The 21,606-nt window shown below is 49.0% G+C and overlaps 5 protein-coding genes across 5 annotated transcripts; 3 read left to right on the top strand and 2 right to left on the bottom strand.

The window, feature by feature from the left end:
- The first annotated feature begins 3,506 nt into the window (after positions 1-3,506).
- On the top strand, positions 3,507-4,416 carry C8Q69DRAFT_479870 (hypothetical protein). Its single transcript, XM_028631480.1, has one exon. It carries the CDS (start codon positions 3,577-3,579, stop codon positions 3,799-3,801), a length of 225 nt encoding a protein of 74 aa, XP_028481759.1. The 5' UTR covers positions 3,507-3,576; the 3' UTR covers positions 3,802-4,416.
- A 3,337-nt stretch (positions 4,417-7,753) lies between these two features.
- C8Q69DRAFT_510237 (putative C2H2 transcription factor) lies at positions 7,754-10,099 on the top strand (the record flags this gene model as incomplete). Its single annotated transcript, XM_028633170.1, has 1 exon — positions 7,754-10,099. One exon carries the CDS (start codon positions 7,754-7,756, stop codon positions 10,097-10,099), a length of 2,346 nt encoding a protein of 781 aa, XP_028481758.1.
- A 1,941-nt stretch (positions 10,100-12,040) lies between these two features.
- Positions 12,041-13,053, bottom strand: C8Q69DRAFT_479863 (hypothetical protein). Its single transcript, XM_028631479.1, has 6 exons — positions 12,983-13,053; positions 12,793-12,855; positions 12,630-12,698; positions 12,488-12,550; positions 12,354-12,414; positions 12,041-12,285 (listed from the first exon to the last, which is right to left on the bottom strand). The coding sequence occupies exons 1-6, from the start codon at positions 12,998-13,000 to the stop codon at positions 12,248-12,250; spliced, it is 312 nt and encodes a 103-aa protein (XP_028481757.1). The 5' UTR covers positions 13,001-13,053; the 3' UTR covers positions 12,041-12,247.
- A 622-nt stretch (positions 13,054-13,675) lies between these two features.
- C8Q69DRAFT_479861 (exoribonculease Dhp1) lies at positions 13,676-17,673 on the bottom strand. The gene is made up of 3 exons (XM_028631478.1): positions 17,143-17,673; positions 14,787-16,977; positions 13,676-14,735 (listed from the first exon to the last, which is right to left on the bottom strand). The coding sequence occupies exons 1-3, from the start codon at positions 17,447-17,449 to the stop codon at positions 14,102-14,104; spliced, it is 3,132 nt and encodes a 1,043-aa protein (XP_028481756.1). The 5' UTR covers positions 17,450-17,673; the 3' UTR covers positions 13,676-14,101.
- A 129-nt stretch (positions 17,674-17,802) lies between these two features.
- Positions 17,803-21,564, top strand: C8Q69DRAFT_479855 (putative intracellular protein transport protein). The gene is made up of 6 exons (XM_028631477.1): positions 17,803-18,268; positions 18,344-18,394; positions 18,446-18,641; positions 18,707-19,167; positions 19,230-21,215; positions 21,270-21,564. The coding sequence occupies exons 1-6, from the start codon at positions 17,993-17,995 to the stop codon at positions 21,360-21,362; spliced, it is 3,063 nt and encodes a 1,020-aa protein (XP_028481755.1). The 5' UTR covers positions 17,803-17,992; the 3' UTR covers positions 21,363-21,564.
- The last annotated feature ends 42 nt before the right edge of the window (positions 21,565-21,606 follow it).

The raw sequence follows: 21,606 nt of genomic DNA, 5'->3' as shown, positions 1-21,606 counted from the left end.
CCACTTAATATCTCAAGACATCCAAAATTAGCACAATGTATTGGTCAAATCTAGGCTACCGCTTATTTATCCTCTTTAGGTATAGCGCAATCTACTACTTGGTCTGTGCGTATTGAATTTCGGAAGAGAAAAAAAGGGCGAAATTCAACGTTTCATGAAATTAAAAGTAAATTTCTGAAATTCACCACCCCTAGATCGGATAGTCCACGTTGAGAGACAGAGACAGTCCAAGCTGGGCGTCTTTCAGCTTGCATGGTGGCGGGACCTGCATGCGCCGTGCAGAGTTTGAATAGACTAGACAGCCTTGCGTTTGCGCTCAAGGCTGAAGTTCAGTTCAAACTCCAGTCCGTCAATATACCGACGCATCTTAGTGAATTGTGGCTAGTGAGTTGGTCAAATGTTCTATGCTTTCTATAGAACTACTACCTAGTAACTAATGTTAGCAGCTACGCAGCTTCTCGTGCGTATCGTTGTAAGGTGAGGCTCGATACATCTGAGACCAGTCAGTACCAAGTAGTCCAGTAATGCGATTCGATTAATTACGATACATTGCATGATCGTTGTTGGGGCTCTACAGTATCTAGTTAGATAGTGGTCGTATCCCTACTAACTAGCTAGGTAGTCAGCTGGCCAGCTAACTACTCCAGTAACTATCATAGACTTCGACTTGAACCAGGCGATGGGGTTATTCGCCTACCAATGGCACCAGACGATCTCGAAACGAAACTTGCTAGGTTTGTCGCGAATAGTGTAATCACCTTGGCAATGTCCAGCAAAGATCATTCTTGGCTGATTCTCATCCGCTATCACCATGATGTGCGCTGTTCGTATTGCATTACTCGTACGCATTCCACACCCTTCGAGCTCCATCCCTGCTGGCTAGTATAGGTTAATAGTATGTAATGTTTCATCTCCAGCGTGCCGCAGTGTATGATGATACTTACACTACGTGATGGTATCATATCCATCCAGTATCATATCGTCCCCAACTTCCAAAACCTCATTATGATCTACTAGTTATACAAGCCAATAAAACCGGGTCCAGCAGCAAGGGAAAGCTCTGAAGTTCAAGGCGGGAAAAACCTTTCAAATCCAGCCAGCATGAAAGAGAAAACAGGGCCATCGCACTAGATAGTCCTGTTTCGAACCAGTTCTTCTCTGGCTTTAGGTGAACTCAAGCTCATCGAACTCAACATACGTCAGTCGACGGATCCGAACTTGAATCTTTCAACTCTCAACACAACTCAACATCCTCGAGTAATTAATTACTTACTAGGTAGTAATTGATTTACGTCTCACTCTTTTCCATTTGAATCTCCGCTTCATGACTCTCTCTCTCTCTCTCTAGATAAAGTTACTAGCATCGACTGGTAGAGTCTGGTAAGTTATTAGACAGTGCTGGTTTCATCATTCGTTTCAAACTTCAAGCTATGACGCTCGCTCCGCTGGATCTACAATCCCATCCTCGGACGCTGATTGGTTGAGAAGCGGAAAGTGACAACGCCAAGAAGAGTACTTGATGTCAATAACCACATAACATACCTACCTTTTGCTCTGTCTTCCTATCGCGCAACTGATAACCCTTAGTAGTTAGTTAGTTAGCTTAGGTTACGATTCGGTTGCGGCTGTGATTTGAGATAAGAATAGGCTAAAATGAAGAATGAGCCTTTTGTCTAGTATTTTTTTTTGTTTTCAGATAGAAGGTAATTATTAACGACTGAAAAGCAGTGACGAGATGAGCTTGTACTGTATGATAGTTAGTGGATCGCTTTCTTTTTTCTTCGGTTTAGATTAGATTAGGCTGGTTGAGCTTAATGCTAATTCCTGCCTAGAGGCTGAGATTAATCTACGCTGAGACAGTTTCCAGCTTTCAGCTTTCAGCTCTGGATGAAATTTACATATCAGATAGCACTATACTAAGTACACAGCTATATCTTGCATCCGGATCGAAGAGAAAGTAGAGAACACACGGGCCGCTTTGAGGAGGCAAGGCGTTGCAAGACAATTATTGGACCATCTGTTTTTTCCCCTTCACCGTAGATCAAAACGGAGGCGATTCTCTAAAAAAAAAAAAAAAAAAAACCCCCCCCAGATCAGATCCTAACTAAATTCTTACTGCGTCTACTTCTGCAGCCGATTCCGATTCCGATTTCAAAGTCCGATTATCGCTAGAATATATCGACGTTTATCCCCGATCCTATCCTATACTCAATCTGGGTAGAATACAGTCCACGGAAACGACGGACAAGTCCAGATCGAACCAAATCAAACACCTTTAATTTCGTTAGGGAGGAAATATACGTTTTTTCTTCGTTTGGGTGAATTTCGTGAATTTGAATTTGGAATTAATCACTTAACTATGCACCTTTCGTTCCGATGGATTAAAAGTATCCACGATTAAAGTATGTATCCATGATATCGGATCATATCCCGTATCCCGTAGACCAGAGTAATTCTGCTTCTAGCGTCCCCAGGACGGGTAGAGTCTGAGTAAGTTAATCGATCCAGACTCCACAGGTATGGAATCTGGAGTAGGCTATACTACCATATGGAGAGAAGAGGATCGGGGTAACCGAACCAAAGTTACCAAACTATAGGTTCCGTCACGGGGCAAGACTTATGGGGTAGTTAGACGATTCTTCGATTTCTCTAATAATGAATAATATTCTCCGCGGATCGGGGCGTGAGTTTGAGAATGTCATGAGGTAGGTATTCTGAATAAGTTCTTCATAGTTGGTTTTTTTATTTTTTTGTTGTTCATTACTGGTGTTGCTATACATCGTAGTAGTATGTACAGTAGGTAGTTACTACTACACCAGGTAGGTAGTTATGTACTGTATGTAACTATATAGTACTACATTACATACTACTAGTTAGTTAGTTAGCTTGACCGATATATCGAGTCTTTCAGCTAAGTAGCGACAGGGATAGGATATTTCATGAAAATTCTACTCCCCTCATGCATCAACTAGCGGTGATGATAAAACTAACTAATGACCACGAAATAACGAACAAGAGTGCATGATGCATGGATAATGGTGGTGTGAAAAAATTTTTCTCATCCCCTTCCTTCCATTCTATTAGCGTTGTCGCATAGTATAGTTAATCAATACAATAATACCTACTCTAGAATTTAGGTAGATACAGGAAGATGGTCGTCCGACGTAGACTACTAACTAGTCTAGAGTCGCGACCGGGGGTAGATAGAAGGCGCAGCAGCAGCAGCATCAAACCGTCGGAAGGCAGGCCCTTCCAGAATACTTCGATCGACACACACACCCCCGCCGAGCGAAGTCCGTTTCGCTTATCTTTGAGCCGTGATTGGTTATCTCCTCCGTGGGCGGTATGCTGACAGCACATGGAAAGACTGGAAATAGAATCCTTCCAGAACAATGGAAGATCGCGGATGGAAGAATTTTTCCCTTGATGCCGTTTCCTAGTCTGGTTAGAATGATATGCAAGCCACGTATCAGCGATAAAATAGAGTTGGGAATGAATTATTCGGGGGTGTTACAACTGTTACCGGCTGCGCCGACGGGTTGTGACCATACCAAATACGAGAGATAAATTACCATCATGGTAAAGTGGATCCTGCACGTCCAGTCGGGTCCGGTTGTGGCTGTGGCTGTGTTATGTCTACAGTCTGTGACTCTCCGACTCGGGACTCTGGGGTGTTATCCGATCTGCCCGTTCCCCAAGCATGGGTCATGCATTGGTTTCTATTCGTACAGGTGTTCGACACCTCGTTGCAGACCCCTGCATGAGCAAAAGAAAAATTTTCTTTTCACGACCCAACAGTGATACGGAGTGTGGAGGAGGAAGGTAGATCTGACAGCTGCAATGCGATCTCGCCAAGTACCTAAACTACCCGACCGGCCAATTAAGGTGCTGACACGTTACGCCCCATCCCATCCCATCCCCCTATTGTTCTAGAAATCCCTCTCAGATAGTCAACTAGCATAGCTGAATGAAAGAGAAAAAAAAATTTTCACTCGACGAACTTCGCGCTGTTGAGTCGACTATGTCGTCAGCTATACCCACCATTCAGCAGTGTTGGGGATGATGTTCAGCGCTTGTTGTCAACAGGCAGACATGTGAAGCAGACTGAAGCAGATTGACCGACTCTCCGAGGCAGAAACATTCTATGGTAGGTAGATAGATAGATAGTTGGTCTGTATTCAGTAGTACTACAGTACTATGTACTACTAAGTGTGAAAATATGGGGGAGGCAAAAAGGTGTCAAAGCCCAGACCGAATACCCCAGACTCTTCCTCTTTTGCTCAACAAAAAGTGGCCCATACTGCGGGCCAGGCCAGTGCTGCTATGTACTCCGTACTCAGAGTCAGAAAAAAAAAAACGAAAAGACCACTCCCTGTCCTATTTTTTTTATTTCTGACTCCCGTTATCGATTGCCGGTTCTCAGCAGATCGCCAGGGCTCCGGAGCGATCTAGCCACGATCCCCAAGGCTCTAGACCCGGCCCGAGCGAACCTCGACTAGCACGGGCCCCTCGATCGGCCGAGGTGTGAAATCTGTCAGGGAGTCTGGACCCCCAGCCTTATGTGAATCCCGAGGACGGGCCGTGTTGGGGTTGGGGTCGATCAGATTAACTAGTTATCGCTTCTCTCGAAATAGAATCTGTTTTGTGAACTATCTTTACAATAGCGCGATCGAAGTCTTGCACTGCGCAACAATCATAGCGTCTAGACTGGTGATCAAAATGATGCGCGGGTGAATGTGAGATGGACGGTATGGTCGCCGACTACTGACTGAGACATGGGGGGGTTTGTCTTGAATCTTGACAAAATTCAGAATTAAACGGAGTAGAGTTTTCGACGAGGAGTAGTAAAGTATCTGATCCAATCTCACATCAGTTTTTGGCGTGTTGGGCCGCTGCGACCGACAAGGCTAGATACTACTAGTTAGGAGACTCAACTACGCACATTGATTCCCTGTCGAATGAGCCTCAGACTACTCCGTACGTACTAACATCGAAGCTGTCCCCATGCGCAGACAGTAGAGGGATGGCATTATTGTTGACTTTTCATTGGGGTCAGATCCTCCCGACCCATGGATGGGAGCGGTATTATCGCAACAAACCCAACCAAGCGGACCTGGGGCCGATATGGCGCGGTATCTCCAGGAATTCCACCCCGTCAATGATAATAATAATAATAGTACATAGCATATACCATACTGTCTGTGCAGTGTGTGTCCCGTCCGAAACCCCGGGGGGGGGGCACGGCCCGAAAAACTCGTATTTTATTTCTTTACTCTTGTGTGATATCTCCTCGGAATAGTTAGTCGTCTACCATAGTCAGCAGAATTGCAGGTCGCGTTTAGCTCGTATTTGTCGTTATTGAATTTTTTTTAGAGTATCTAGAGTAAGTACTGGTATGCGCGGCTCATAGTCGGCATATAGACTCGGGAGATCGGCTCGAGGTCGGATGAGGCACGGAAGAAGCCGTTGGACCTTTCCATGATCCCTGTTGTTCGCGTGCAGAAAAAAAAAAAAAAAAATGCCACAGGCAATCTGTCCCGCCAATCACCCTATGAGTCAGCTGATCAGAATAACTAGAATAGACTACCTAGGTATTTTTCTTGGTATCCGATTCCAGCAGTAACAATGAGCTCGATCGGCAGGCTCCGGCCTGTTGACTCACGTGTCTGCCTCACTTTGAGACATCATGATGCCGATGCAAGCAGCATCAAACGGTTAGTTAGTTAGTTAGTTAGTTAGTTAGTTACTCACGTTTTGCCATCGGCTCCTCCGACCACGAGTGCATCACGAATCGATATCCTTCCTAGTCGGGGCATCGGTCGTCGACGTGGCCGGTGCTGCGGATTGTGGACCAAGCTGGGGAAGAATGCTGCAGAGCAAAGCTAATCTGTGAACGGTGTGCGGGACAGATTCGACTCACTACTCAGCCCGTTCTGGAGTAAGTAAGTAGTCTATGGCAAGTACGGGGTAGACTACATACATTATCGATAGGGCATCGGCCACGGATAGGTAGTTAATTACAGAGTACGATGGAGATACACATACAATCCATCCGGTAACTTAAACGGAGATTCCTCAGCCTCGGAAAGTGTGGCTCGGGGCAGAGAATATTGAATGTGATTGGCTGCCTTGGTTGGAGTCGGGGCTGCCGTGATTGGGCGCATAAAGTGTGGCTGTTCCTTGCATAACTTAGTACTAGTTACTGTAAGACTTTTTGCCTGAGCAATGCAAACCAAACGAAAGGGCGGCCTGGAGTCGTCGTAGTCGATATTATTACTATTCTGACACTATCATTACAGATGATGACTAGTTGAGACAAAAGAGTCATCTACGCGCTGGAAAGGGATTAGAGAGAAAGTGTAAAAATTTTTTCCATTTTTTAGACATTTTCCGTTTTCTCACCGATGGTTGACTGATCTAGATGCATGGGAAAGGTGCACGGGGAGCCGCGCGAGAGAGAGACATCGGGCCAGCCGATGGGGAAACATTAGGCCGCGCTTAGGACAGCAGAACAGACGAGACTACGGAGTACCTAAGTTAGCACTAAGCCCCGGTCGTTCGCTTAGACGGTAGATACCTAAGGAAGTCGGCATGTAAGGGATGTGGCTGGTGCCGCAAGCAGCCAGCTGGCCGGGTCGGATAATATAGTAGTTAACTAAGTTAATAATAATATGGGTAATATTATTAATTCACTACTAATTCAGATATTTCACATTTTCCCCTATGATTTTCACTTTTCACAGAACGGTCTAGCACGGCCACGGGACACTAGCCACAGCGAGGCGCGCATTGGGCAGGAAAAAAGATCGACGACGGACGACGGAGGGATTCCAGGAATAGCGCGCAGATCTCCAGTCTAGTCTAGTCTAGTCTAGTCTATCTACCGGGTATCGTGACCGTACGGAGACGGGCGGCTTCCAGGTATCTATCAGGTATCGGGGTTTACCGTACTGGTACGAGAAAGAGGTCCCGCTCCAGTTAGCGTCATGCGCGAGAACGAAAGGTCGAATGCCTCTCAGACCAGAGACGTCATCATAGCCCATCTCATACAAAGGCCCGGCTCTTCCCTCGAGAGCAAGAGAGGGCAGAAGATGATCAATCAATCAGTCGATACGGACTAACTAACTTACGTTTTTGAGTCATCCATTACTCACTATATATTTATTATATATATTATATTATATTACGAACTTCCTGGTTTTCGCCTCCCTCTTCTTTTAGCGTCTCGTGCTCACTGCCACACCTGCATTACCCGACGCTTACTATACTATACCATACTACTACTACTACTACACTATACTATACTACAACTCCCATCTACTGACACTGCCCGATTCAGCCACAATATCTGGGAAAACCTTGAATCTGCAACGGATCTCAACGAAGCAAAAGAAAGGTTCGACTTGTTAGTGACTCAGCAGACACCTACTTAATCGGGCCCCTGCTGCAATCCATCGTCCGCCCGACGCTTCCAGACTGTTCGATGGCCACCAGTCATTAAGCAGCTGTCAAGACGAACAACCTAATCGATCACGAAGAATTCCAACGCAACGGGCAGATCGGATCTCGCCCCGTCGGGACTGCTTACGAGCCAGTGGTGTCCGGACGATCCGTGGTCGACTCCAAGGGAGACCTGCATCTGGGAACCTCTCCGTCGGCGTCGATTATTTAACCACCAGCTTATCCCCCGGTGGCAACTCTTGGGAACTTTCTCCCCGTACCCACTCAGACCAATCCATATTCCATACCAACTATGCTCCTACATCCTTCAGTACGTAAGGATCTCATCACTGAACCGTCTCGAGAGAACTACAACTACAACAACATCAACAATCCGTTCCTGCTACTGCAACACCAGCCGTCGTCGTCGTCGCCGTCGCAAGATAACCAGCTCCCACCGGAGTGGTTTACCAGTCGCCAGCTGCCGCTCTATCAGCAGCAGCAGTCTTCTACTTCCTCCTCGACCTTGCAGTCGCCTTTCCAGCAGACCGTCGACCTAGACCTTCACCTTCACCACCATAACGCCTCCCCTTGTTCCTCCATCTCTGCGTCGCCCACCTTCTCCTCCCCGTCGTTCGCATCAAATCAGTCGCCTGCGACGGCCATATCCTCTGATTTCTCAACCGCCTACGACTGCGGTTTCTCGGACGCTCCTTCGATGAGCGCCTCCTCGTCCTTCAATCCTTCCATCAGGATCCATCCGTCCCCCTCGTCGCGACAGTTCCAGTCGCAATATACCGGTTCGCCAATGCTGGCGCAACAGGCAGGCCCCAACACCCATCTCAGCCCGGCTGGGTTCCAGAACGGTGGTGTTTTGCGGGGATCAGGATTCCAGAGCCAGCACAAGAGAGCCTCCTCGGGCTCGTCCGGCGGCGCATCAAATTCGCCACTCGCTGCGGCCGCTCCGAACGGCTACAACTCGCAGGCCTCGTTCTCGCCGTCGACATCGCTGAACGGCTACGAGACTTCCTTGTCGAAGCCACTACCCACGCCAGTGCAGACGCCCGTGCAGAATTCTTTCCTGGCGGCACCCTTCCAGAATGGTGACAACGCTGAAGCAGAGATGGCGATGCGACGGGCGATCATGGAGCAGCAGCGACAAAATCAGCAACAGCAGCAGCAGCAACAACAGCAGCAACGGTACCAGGGCTCTGGGGAGGAGGAATCTTCCTTCCAGTACTCCCTTGCGCCTTCGGTCTCCAGCGTGAGCCACAACTCTCCTGCGACTCCGCAGACTACGTACGATGAGGTCGACGATGGATCGAAGGCGATAGCCCATGGTGAGGACCGATTTCCTGACGTTGACCGGTGGATGGATGAATACTTACAACTCGATGCGTCTTCAGAATTTGACGGCCAGAATTCCAATAACGCCCAGATGGGTGTCCCCAAGCTGGACCGTACCATCTCCGATATCTATCAGGACGAGCTGTATAACCCGCAGATCATCCCGGCGCCCCAGCTCCGCAAGCAGCCTACGAACCAGCACCTGTACTCGCCTTACCGCAACCTGTTCGCGGACCGTCTCCAGGCGGCGCATCAGGGACACATCTCTGCGCGCTCTCAGTCACCGGCCAACGCCATGAACCGGGAGCGCTCGTCGCCCTTCCGACAGGGCTCGCCGCTGGCGGCTGACTTCGGTGCGGCGCCCATGCCGCAGAACAACATCACCTCGGGCATGACGATGTCGCAACAGAACAGCATGAACCCCGGCGAGCCCAAGACGATCTCCCCCAAGGATGCGCTCCTGGAGTACCACGAGACCCCCGAGGACAATGGCTTGCCGTCGCTGTTCCCGTCGAACCAGAACGGCGGCGACTTCAACCTTGCGGATGCGATGAGCCTGCGCCGCCAGAGCTCTTCTGCCTTCCAGCCTACACAGAACTACTCGGCCATGGAGGCCTTCCCGAGCCAGTACGCGACCCAAGCCGCCGGTCTGGGACAGCCGTACCAGTTCATGCAGCCCATGCAGCAGCAGCAGCATCAGCAGCAGCATCCTCGCAGCCAGCCGCAGAACAACAGCCTGATCCATCACACGCCGGAGTTCCCAGCTTCGCTCCCTACGATGGAGTCTACGGGCAGCGAGTCTCATGTCGACCTGTCTGCGCCACAGAGGCGGCAGCAGCAGCAGCAGCAGCAGCAGCCGCAGGCGCAGCCGTTGAGCCGGAGACCTGACAATACGGCCTCCGATGCTGGTACTTACACATGCACCTACCACGGCTGCACGATGCGCTTCGAGACACCGGCCAAGCTGCAGAAGCACAAGCGGGAAGCTCATCGCCAGACCACGCCCGGGGGCCACCTCGCGCGCGATCCGCAGACGGGCAGCCTCGCGATGCGCAACTCCCAGGCGGGCCCTCACAAGTGCGAGCGGATCAACCCTTCTACGGGCAAGCCCTGCAACTCGATCTTCTCGCGGCCTTACGACCTGACACGACACGAGGACACGATCCACAACGCTCGGAAGCAGAAGGTCCGCTGCCACCTCTGCACCGAGGAGAAGACGTTCTCGCGCAACGACGCACTAACGCGGCATATGCGTGTCGTGCACCCGGAGGTCGATTGGCCGGGGAAGCAGAAGCGCAAGGGCAGAGACTGAGGGATGACCCACGAGTGCAATGGCTCATAACCCAACCCAACCATCTGTCGCATCGCCGGTGCAGCATCGGCCTATCGCGCGGCGTCGCATCCGGGTGAAGCGGTGGATTTCAGAATCCACGCAAAAAGCTCATGCTCATGATGTCTCCATGACGGCCGGCACCGACGTCATACCCCGCGCCCGATTCGGAAAGGACTCGCTTGGTCTCCCGGATCGGCAGCCGGACTTGCCGCATCGGGACTTGCGGCCTGGGAGCCTGATTCCGCGTCATGACGTCACGCTCCTCGTCATCATCATCATCATCATCATCATCATCATTTCTATTATCATCATGTCGTTACGCTGGTTCCGTCACGTCTCATACTGTTTATTGGCTTAGTTTGGTTGGGTTTCTTTCCTAGACCGTTTGTCATGACGCTACTGTCGCGCGTTCAAGCCATCTCTCTTTTCTCCTAGTCTGTTTTGTACAGGGGTTTCGTTTCGGCTCGAGGGTCTCATGTGGGCACGGATGGTTGGATCGAAGATCAGAAAAAAAAAAGAAATTGCTTTGTTTCTGCCACGACGACGCTGTATTATATGTTCTACGATGTTTACGTTACGATGTCTCAGATCTTCTGTCGACTTGCATTTTTGGGTGGTGCAAATATGGAGTCGGGCCCGGTGTGCTACCATACATAATCGAGGCTCACGTACAGCTGTGGCCGTTTCACACTGCTCGCTCCGTTTCCTCTTGTATAGTATGGCATATGTATGTATGATACGATCAGGGGTTTTCTTGGTTTTTGGGGCATTTATAGAATAGGGGAAAAGCGGTGTCTCCTTTCAGAGCAAGACTGTACTATTATTATCATCATTAGTATTAGTATTATAGTATACATGATCTCATTACAACTTCTCATTCACATCGAAACTCGTCATCGAAACTCGTAGAGTTGGTAGATCTCCTTGGAAATGATCATCCTAGACTAAGAGTAAGACATACCATCAACTTGCGCGAAAATCACTATCCCTTCTGGCTGAAGATCTCTAGGTAGGTAGTAGTTTTAACTAGATACCTAAACAATCACCTGACACCACATAACCCCGCGCTCGACCACATTATCAGGTGAGGTGATTAGTAATTATATATTCTTTAACGTTAACTACTCCCATTTAACTACAGCAGTTAGTTATTAATTGATTATTATTAATTACTAACTATACCCCCCTTCTTCTTCTAGAAAAACGAACTAACGGGCGTATACTTAGTTACTTAGTAGGAGGAGAATCATAGCGTAAGCATATGTAAGAAAAAGGAAAGTGGCGATACAACATAGCATAGCAAGCATAGCATAGTATAGCTATATTCAAACTTTCCTTTTAGTTAACTATTGCTAGATTAGATATTCTGAGTAATATAATAACTCTACCTAACAGTTAGTATATATATACTCGAAGTAGCATCGAGTCTACTGGGCTCGCCTAAGCATATACTTAATATAGTATAGTATAGTATAGTACCTAGAGCCGGAGACGAGGAAGGAAGGAAGGGGGCAAAAAAAGAAAAAACATAAAAAGCTATTATTGTCGAGTGTTTGAACTTCTTCCTATAGGATATTGCGTTCCTACACCAGTAAGATTGCATAATTGTAAAGAATATAGGATTATCGATGTGCCTCTTTTCCAAAGAGTAGTTAGTTGAATGTGATTATAGAAGAGTGTAAAAAGATTCCAGTAGAACTGTTGAGAGTAAGTAAATACCAAAAGGTGCCTGTCCGCCGCTATCCTTGTTCTAATATTAATCTGCAAGAGGAATGTTCCTGTTTGTGGATAAGATATCCGCTCTTCTTCTTCTTCCTCCTATGAAGCTTTTTGTAGTCGTTTTGGTCGATCCTATCGACAGGTTAGTTTATTAGGTAGCCAATATAGAGGATGCATTATTTCTACTAGACGAGAGTAGGATCACTCTAGATTAAGGAGATACTTAATGTTCTATTCTTCGTCGACAAAGTTAAGAATCACATTTAGCCTTATTAGCCTAGTTGCATATCGCGCAAGGTAGAATACGCCCGATATCTTTCATAATCTTTCTCGCAGCTCTCGTGTTAATCTAACTGATTATCCACTGCTCTCCGAAGAAAACACCTCGATGCACCCCACTAGTTACTACTACTCATCATGTGTCGTGGTGATAGACTTATACCAGCCTAACCGGGTTGCCAACCAGTTAGATAGCTACCAATTGAGAATCAGTAAGAAAAAAACCACTACTTACTGATAGCATCCATAATTACTTCCATAGAGGGCGTGCCGCTCTTACCGGCCGTGATCAGACTCTAGTTAAGTATAGCACTGGTTAGCAACAGGTTCTCTCTCAATCTGTTGGGGAACGGATGAACTTGTTCTTACTTCGTTGTCAGCGAAGTGGACTTTGTAGTGGTGTCTGAGATTGTTTGTGGCTGAATAGCGTTTCTGAACCTGGAAGTTAAGAAAGAACTAATTCGAAGTAAAATGGGTTTAGATAAGTTTTAAGTAAGTAAGTAAAACTTACCTGTCTTTCTGGACAATCCGGATACCGACAATAGACTTCTCCAACTTTGAGAATGAGAGGCTCAGTAGGCTAAGTAGGTAGGTAACCAGTTTAAAAAAAAATCAATATGCAACCACTATAATAATAATAATAACTAATCAGTTCTCATTATTATTTCACCTACGTCAATATCTGGCAGCGTAAGCCGCCCTTTTGCGACCGCGTCAAGATAGTTCTGATAATACTTCTAATCAATTAGAAATCAATTAGCAATCAGTTCCAATTTCCTAAACCCCTAATGGAATAATAATATACTGGAATAATGTCATATATCCACAAGAACTGATTAACTAGGAGCTAGTACTAGTACTTACCGACTTCTTTAGCGACATGGTCGGGGTGCTGGTGGGGAATAATAATAATTCTAGTGTCGTGTATTAGTTAGTTTTAAAAGTGGAAATTTCTCAGTGTGTGGTACCGAGTATTATTATTATTATTTGGGTCAGCTTCGCGTGCACGGACCATCTGAACAATCGCTTAGTTACCAAATAGGCTTAGTCTTAGTTACCCCACTCCAGATGACATGGATGATAGATGTAGGCTAGGCTTCAGTTTTAGAGTATATCAGATTTTCTGTAGAAGAGACGAAGACAGGAGATACCCTACTTTACTCTACTCGAATTGCCACAATCCAAGTACCTAATAAGTGTATTAGTTATAGTCTACCAGTTAGTTATCTTACAGTATCTAAAAAGAGTCATCGAAAATCGTGGCTGGGACTCATCGTAAAAAAAAAAACCAATCAGGATACTACTCTTAAGTAAATTCGAGCGACAACGACAGCTGAAAAGAATAGGTGGTTCCATTATTAAAATACCATACTCTATTGTGAGTTGGGGAAGTAGTGTGGGTGTTGCTATTTAGAGTGAACTAGAATAGACTAGATACTCTAGAAGTGTGGCGGTGCCGCGGTGTTGCACTATCTAGCAGGCTAGATATTCATTTATGCGATTTATGCCAAGGGAAGAATACTGGTGCCTTAAGGATTACTGTACTTACTGTACATACATCGATAGAACAGGGCAGTGCACACGTGGTCCCAGTGCTGGAATGACTAGGAGTCTAGCCTTGTTGATGTCTGACGGACTCTGCTCTTAGGTGGATGAGTCGCTGATTCCGAGCAGGGAATTTCCTGTCGTCCTTGGTGATCTGGTATTAATTGCATCTTATTCGGCACTTCTGTGGTAGGCAGGCAATTTATCGTGTACTGATCTACGTACGAGGAGCATCACATAAGTAGCTCCTTGATTATCAACAGGAAGTCAATCCCTTTGTTAGACTACTTTATGACAGACGATGAAATTTCAGAACACAACTCGGAAACTTCGTTTGATCTGAGTTCTTCCATAACTCCGTAGATAGTTAGTCCAGCGTATGCTCGTACCCTACTGCTACTGTACAAGATTTCTCAAAAGCAAGCCAATTCAGAACGCCTAGTATCGTCCATATCCATCATTGCGCCTGGAACCATAGCTGTCACGGCCTTGGCGCTGATCGCGATATCCGCCACCGTAACCGCCATCCCGTCGATCGTTGCGACCAGAGCCATAATGCTGGCCCTGGTAACCGCCGCCTTGTCCGTGGTGAGACTGATTGTATCCCTGCTGACCATATGAGGACTGGTTATGGTAGTTCCCCTGGCCATAGTAACCGCCATGTTGATTACCAGACTGCTGGGGCCCCCCGGGGTATGACTGGCGGTACGGGTCGTTGTAGCCGCCTCGAGGAGGTGGGGGTGGCCCCTGGGAGTATCCCATAGTTCCAGGGGCAGGGGGAACCCAGCCCGAAGGTGGCATCGGAGCGCCCATGTTCGGCGGCGGGACAAAGCCAGGATTGATATGAGCAGCGAAAGGGTTTGGTCTGTCGTTGGCGTAGTTGATACGGCCACCACGACCACCTCCATTTCCATTGCGGAGCGGAGCACCGCCATATTGTCGGCCGGAATGTGCCGCCTTCGACCGGACAATCTCAATCTCCGCCTTATCGAGGGTCGGTGGCGGCAATTTGACGCCTCGGAGAAGCATAGATTTGTGGACGTGAGACGACTTCGGGATCTCGTAATTCACCCTGCTTCAGTCAGTACAGATGTTTCCCCGGGCTAGAAAGAGAGATACGTACGTCATAGAGTGGTCCTCATCCAGACTCGGCAGACCATTGTCTTCTAGCGGCGAGACCAACGAGCTATGTGGGATGTAGGCCTCACTCCGCTCAACCCTACCCGCAAGGCCATCACTCACACGCATGTTGAGTTTGAACTTGGCCTCACTCTGTTTCTTGGAGTACAGATTAGAGACCAACTCCTTGTACAGTGGATGGCGGTCGGATAACAAGAGGACATCACGGCCCATCGTATTTCGCGCCCTTTCGTCCTCGGTCAGAAGAGGATACTTCTTCTGCATGGCGGCCAGGAGGCGCTTCTCGTCAATGAACGGGAGAAGCACAACTCCTTGCCAGGCGAACTTCTTGCCATTGAGATCTACTGGAAAGTCTTCCGGGTAGAAGTCAATGATCTCGCTGTTGGGGTCGCTCATGAGATCATGGAACACTTCGGGTAGAGCATGGTTGGAAGATGCCGGCAACACGCCCATCAGCTGCTCAAACGGTCTGAATGGACTTCCTTTGTCGAAGTTGATCTCCACGTCATCGATGTCGACAAAGTCAGCCGCAAAAGGCGCGTAGTGATAAGGATAGTACCAAGTCCAGGAAGGACAGCCCTGGAAATAATACAACAGCACCCAGCAAAGTCCCTCCACGTAGGCTCGCGCGACCTTGTGACGGAACTCAATGTCTTTGGGGTCGACACCGAATTTCTGTTCGTAATATCGGTCGGCGTAACCTTCCTCCCACAGGCGCACTGTGTCAGGAGGGAGCTCATCCTCATCCTTCGGTGTGTTGTCCACAATAGGCGTGTCTCTTCCCGGAGTTCCAGGCTCGACATTTTCGTCCTCCGCCATATCAGCCTTGCGCTTACCCAGCACTGATGGGGATGTCTGCTCTTCCTCGACATTCGACGGATCCTCGTTGTCTGCTGGTGTTGCGTCACCCTCGCTAGCATCTGCGGTAGGGCCCTTCAAAAGCTGACTCTTCAGTACCGCTGCGGCGCTCTTGTTGGCCACATTTGCCTTGTAGATAGCTCCCCGATTCACTACCATGCTGTGAGTGAGCTCCCGATTCTCTTTCGATAGATGTCCTCTTCCGGGAGTGATCAGAGGCAGATCAGCTGGAGGCCCAGCGTCTGGCCCGTTCTTGCGAGACTTGCCAGTAGGAGAGTCATAGGTGGGCGAGCTCCTCCTTCGCTTGCGCGCGCGTTCATCATCCCGCATTCTCTCCTCCTCTTTACGCCTTTGCTGGTTCCGATGTCTCCTCTCTTCCGTCTGTCGTCGACGGCGGAAAATAGCGTCTTCCTGCTTCGCGAGCCCCTGCAGGATAAGCTGGGCCTTCTTCAGGTCAACTTGCCCATCCTTCGTGAGGTATCCACCCATAACCGGGATATTATCACGCCAGATTGCGATCAAAGTGTCAATTCCGTTCTCTCGAATGTCAAGAGAAGGAAGATGTGGCAAGAAGTCGTTACCGACAAAGAAACACATGAAGACCCAGTCATCCAGCGCCCGCTCCAGATCAAAGGGAAATGGCTGTTGCGGTACGTACATCTCGGCGGCCAGATACTCCCGAAGGATAGAAACATGCAGCCAGATGAACGGTTTGAGAGCGGTACCCTTGCCCTTTTCGTCAAACTCGCCGTTCTTCTCTTTAGCCTGACCCCTGCATTCATTCGCCTTGTGGCCGGCTTGACCACATAGATGGCAAGTTCTAGCCCTAGACTCCTGGAAGAAAACGTCTTCTCGAAGGACTCTGAAATAAGGCTCATGGGTTGCCAGACCCAGCATAATCAAATCGGCATCCAGCCCGTACATAACATGACGGGTGTTGGGATCATGTTCTGGCGATGACCTCTGGGACCGAATGAACTCCATGATCTTATGCTCTCCTTCACCAGGCACAGTCGCGTCGGAGATGATGATCTTCAGCTTCTCCCACGCCGGATCAGTGTTCAGCTTGTAGGCGATCCAATACCGCAGCGACGCAGACAAAATGTCCATGAACGGTGTTCCAGGAGTGATGACGTTGCTGTCCCATGTCTTCTGGATGACCTCCTCTTGCAGCTCCACCTCCAGTTTGTTACCGTTCTGCTTCGCCTGCAGCTTCCGGAATTCCTCCTTCTTCTCATCGGCTTCCCGAGCCTCCTGAGCGGAGCGGAATCGACGCGCTCGTTGCTGGTTCATTTTTGCTCGGGGCGCGACACCATCTAAATTGAGAAAGAATGTTAGTTATAGTGCTACTGGTAAATGTAAAAAAAATCGATAGAACAGAAAGAGCTAACCCCCCTTGGCGACTATACGACATCACACGTAATATAATGTAGCCACCCGAAGGGAGACAGCGAGTTTTTCGAGTCTGCAGGTCAACATACCAATTGCGATCATGAGCAGCTTGCGCGGTCGGACCATGTTGACCACTCTGTCGGTGTACTTGAAGATCTCCAGCATCATCTCCTGCTCGTTCGCTGGCGGGGGCTTGCCCTCTGGATGCGTACAGGGATGAACGATACCGTTCATATCCAAGTACAGATTATCCATTTCCTCCCCGTTGGGATTGGGTCCGGTCGTGTCGACCGGAATGACCTCTCCACCCACTTCATAAGGAAGCTCTTCGATCACCGGGGAGATAATCTTCGGATACTTCTGGGACAGCCATCTGAACAGTGCTGGAACACCCATGATGGCGATATCGATGCGCTGCGATCACAGCCTCAACTTCGAGCAATCTGAAATATCTCGTGCTCTGCGCAGCCCATCGACCGTCTCCGCAAGACGGCTCAGGTGTCCTTTTGGAAGCGAAGAAAAGCAAAAAAAAAGCTTCCAACAGCCTTCCAACCTCACAAATTTGGAAGCAGACACACTGCTACCCGTCAAGAATTCAGTGGTTTGCTTGTATCTCGCAGTGCGCAGTAAGCTGAAGGGTCTGCGATGGATGGCGCTACCGGCGCGACACTTCTTCCGGGGCGCAGGGCACGTGTGGGGCCTTTCTGGCCAGTCTGGGCGCTAAGCTATGTGTCCTCGACAACAATAAGAGCTAGTAGACTACAGCGTGATATTCTCTCGACCTCTGTTTCAATCGATCAGGGACCGCTGGCTTCTGTGCAGGGGAAGACGGACGGTGTTCACTGCATTCCTTCAAATTCGTCAGAGCTTCAATGCCTGCCAATTCCCGCACGCAAGGTCGGCGGTGACCATGAAAGTACGAGCTAAGAACCAGCTACGATGTTCCGAATTCTCGAATCGCAAGCGCCTGCCAAACAGACGGCCACGGACACGATCAGCACCCTGAGCAATAGGCTGCAGAGTGCAACGTTAGTGGAAGACAGAAGAGTCGCGATCTTAGGGCTACGGAGTTTTGCAAAGATCTACCCGGCCTCGGTGGCCTCTGGTGCTCTCCGTGCCTTGATCAGTAGCCTTCGCAATGATGGGGAGGATGTGGATACGGTCAAGGTGGTCCTAGAGACTCTGTTGATGCTATTTTCTCCGGATGAGAATAGTGTGGGTTGTCTCGATGGTGCTCTCTACGCACAGCTCCTTGTGCGTTGAGCTACAGTTGATGCTGACCTGTGGCAGCCCGAGGCATCAGACGAGATTGCACTATGGCTTGCAGATGAATTCACTCAGGTGCGCTACCCTGGACCCGACTACGAGTTCTTTGGTTAACAGCATACAAAGCGCCAAGACAATATCACCGCTCTTCTCGACTTGCTCGATAACCGGGATTTCTATTCGCGTCTGTACTCCTTGCAGTTGATATCACAAATCTGTGGGGCACGGCCGGAGAGGACACAAGAATGTATCTTTACGGCGCCGCTGGGGATATCCAGATTGGTTAGTATGCTAAGTGATGCTCGAGAGCCTGTCCGCAATGGTACGCCACTGCCCTGGTCTATAAACCGACTGGACATTGTGCTGATAACACATGCATTTTCTTAGAGGCTCTCGTACTCCTAATAGCACTCACGCCCTCGTCCCCAGAGCTCCAGAAGGTGGTTGCCTTTGAGAATGCTTTCGAGCTGACTTTCTCCCTCATTGAAGCGGAAGGCGGTCTCACCCACGGCTCAGAAGTTGTCGAAGATTGCCTCTCCTTGCTCGCGAATCTCTTGAGATTCAACGTTTCGAACCAGTCATACTTCCGCGAGACAGGATGCGTGAAGAGACTGACAAAACTCCTTGCTGATGCGATTGAACCACAGGGGGATGAGGATGTACCTCCTTGGATACTCGCGCATCGAGATAAAAACATTTGGGGTCTCCTGGCCATAGTGCAGCTGTTCCTGGTGAAGGGAGGTGTTAGCACCCCTGCTAGTCAGGTGGCGTTTTGGCAGAGCGGCCTCATGGAACAAGCCTTGCGGACGGCGTTCAGTCAGGAATTCGATGTCAGGATCACAGCTAAAGTATGCTGTTCCTACCCAACCTGCATTCATACAACTTGACTGACAACAATAACCTTTACTAGGCCCTAGTAACATCGGCTGATCTCATTCGTGGGAATCCAAGTCTGCAAGAGAAGTTCGCGGACGTTGAGGTCACCTGGGGTTCTCAGCCACGGGTTCCACCCCAGGCCAACGGCGATTCAAAAGTCCATGAGCTACCGAGGATAAACGTGATCGAAGCTCTACTCAAACTGACCCTTGAGCCCGCGCCAGTCAATGTGTTGGATGCCCGTCTTGCCGCCGGGGAATGCATGAAAGCTTTCTTTGAGAAGCATAGCGGAATTCGACACCATGTGCTACGTAGAGCGATTGACGGGCATGTCAGTGGGAATGACCTGATCCCCAACATCCTATCTGTGCTGGTCGAGGCTCCTGAGTCACGAGGGAACGCTGACCCATATCAAACTTGGTTGGCTTCTGTATTAATGTTTCACCTGCTCTTTGAAGACCCCGAAGCAAAGGCAATTGCTATGAAGGTGACCGAAGGAGACGCAGAGAGTGGCGAGGAAGTCGTCACCTGTGTCCAGACAATTTTGGGAAACTTGATCACGGGCATGCAGCGTGGCGACGACGAGAGGATAACAGTAGGGTACTTGATGCTGCTCTGTGGATGGCTCTTCGAGGATCCGGATGCTGTCAATGACTTCCTTGGGGAGGGAAGCAGTATCCAAAGTCTTATACAGGATATCAAGCAACGTGGTATTTCGAGCTCTCTCGTTCCCGGCCTTTGCTCCATCCTTCTGGGAATCGTTTATGAGTTCTCAACGAAGGACTCCCCAATCCCTAGGACAACTTTGCACGACTTGCTTCTTACCCGGCTTGGACGAGAGCAGTATATCGACAAGATAACTAAGCTCAGAGAATTGCCCTTGGTCCGCGACTTTGAGGTGTTGCCGCAGACGTCACAAGGAGCACACGATGGCCTGCCCGAGATTTTCTTCGACAGAACATTCATTGAGTTCCTGAAGGATAACTTTAGCCGTCTATTACGTGCTATTGATAGAGATCCCGGCTTCGAAATACCCATAATTGCCAATGGAATCCAGAAAGGGATATCTCGGGAGCTTGTTGATGACCTCCGCGCTCAAGTGGAAGACCGCACGCGAGCCGTACAGAAATTGGAGTCCGACCTGCTTGAGCTTCAGCGTAAACTAGAACAAGAGCATCTCGACCATCGCAGAACGAAGGACTCAACTGCTCTGGAGTTGACTAGGATAAAACAGATCAACGAGACATTACAGAGGAACCACGAGCAGGAACTGTCGAGACTCGATGAGCAGCACAAGCAGGCCAGGAACGAGCTGATTAAGCAGCACGGTGAACAATTGCGGACTGTCGATGAGCAACTGAAGAGGACTTCTGTCGAATACGAAAGAAAGAGCGCTGATCTCAGAACACAGTACGAGGCAGAGACTGCTAGTCTGAAGAAGACGATCAGCAGCCTAGAATCTAAGCTTGCCGATGTCACGCAGCGCAGCGCAGCTGAAATTGATTCTCTGAAGAAGACAATCCAAACGTTAGAAGCAGATCTGGATAAGGCGAGAGAAGATCATCGCCAAGAACTCAAGACGGCTCATGAGGAGCATTCTTCTAAGAGCTCAGAACTTGAGAAACAGGTTGAGAGCGCCGAGCAAAGAGCAGATAAGGCCGAACACCGCGCACAGCAGGCCGAAGAGCAAGCTAGAAATGCGGATGAAAGAGCCCGCAAGGCAGAAAAACGTGCACAGGATGCAGAGAAAGAGGCTAGAACCGCAAAGGATAAAGCTCAGAAGGCAGAAGAACGTGCCCGGAAGGCAGAGGAACAGAAGAAGAGCGCCGGGAAAGGAGCCGATGACGCGGAGAAACGTATATTGAAGGCACAGGAGCAACTGAAAGAAGTCCAAGCAGCATTGGAAAAGGCGAAAGCCGAAGCAGAAGAAAAGGAGAAGGCTCGAGAATCAGCACAAGCAGAGCTTGAAGATCTTCTAATAGTGTTTGGGGACCTGGAGGCCAAAAGAGAACAGGACAAGGTGGGCAACTCCAGCTTACTCTAATATTACGCATGATTACTGATCATCTTGCAGAAACGGCTTAAAGAGCTTGGAGAGGAGGTCTCTGAAGATGAAGACGAGGACGAGGACGAAGATCAAGAAGGGGATGGCGACGAAGACGAGTGAGGGCGTGGACTGATATTACATTGTCTCGACTACGTAGATGCAAGGCGGGACGTAAAATCACGTCATTGCGGATTGAGATACCCGTAGGTTATAGATCGGATGGAATACATGATGATATGCATATCCTCGCGAATTGACGAGAATTAGATCTTCAAGTCTAGAGACATTTTAGGACTGCAGCTCGGTGGAACGTGGATTCGGGGCTGCGATGTCGGAAGAACATATTGTAGTCTAGGGCGGGGAC

This window comes from Paecilomyces variotii, assembly GCF_004022145.1.
Source record: "Paecilomyces variotii strain CBS 101075 chromosome Unknown C8Q69scaffold_14, whole genome shotgun sequence".
Classification (NCBI taxonomy): Eukaryota; Fungi; Ascomycota; class Eurotiomycetes; order Eurotiales; family Thermoascaceae; genus Paecilomyces; species Paecilomyces variotii.
Note: the sequence above shows the minus strand (reverse complement) of the source record. Positions and strands in the feature narration are given on the sequence as shown.

Coding starts and splice junctions, on each gene's coding strand:
- C8Q69DRAFT_479855 (XM_028631477.1), top strand. CDS start 17,993: ATGTTCCGAATTCTCGAATCGCAAGCGCCTGCCAAACAGACGGCCACG. Junction 18,395..18,445: donor TTGCAGATGAATTCACTCAG/GTGCGCTACCCT, acceptor CAGCATACAAAG/CGCCAAGACAATATCACCGC. Junction 21,216..21,269: donor CCAAAAGAGAACAGGACAAG/GTGGGCAACTCC, acceptor ATCATCTTGCAG/AAACGGCTTAAAGAGCTTGG.
- C8Q69DRAFT_479861 (XM_028631478.1), bottom strand. CDS start 17,449: ATGGGTGTTCCAGCACTGTTCAGATGGCTGTCCCAGAAGTATCCGAAG. Junction 16,978..17,142: donor GCTGCTCATGATCGCAATTG/GTATGTTGACCT, acceptor TTCTCAATTTAG/ATGGTGTCGCGCCCCGAGCA. Junction 14,736..14,786: donor GATGAGGACCACTCTATGAC/GTACGTATCTCT, acceptor TGACTGAAGCAG/GGTGAATTACGAGATCCCGA.
- C8Q69DRAFT_479863 (XM_028631479.1), bottom strand. Junction 12,699..12,792: donor TTACGCTGCCAGATATTGAC/GTAGGTGAAATA, acceptor CTACCTACTTAG/CCTACTGAGCCTCTCATTCT. Junction 12,551..12,629: donor CGGATTGTCCAGAAAGACAG/GTAAGTTTTACT, acceptor TTCCAGGTTCAG/AAACGCTATTCAGCCACAAA.
- C8Q69DRAFT_479870 (XM_028631480.1), top strand. CDS start 3,577: ATGGTAAAGTGGATCCTGCACGTCCAGTCGGGTCCGGTTGTGGCTGTG.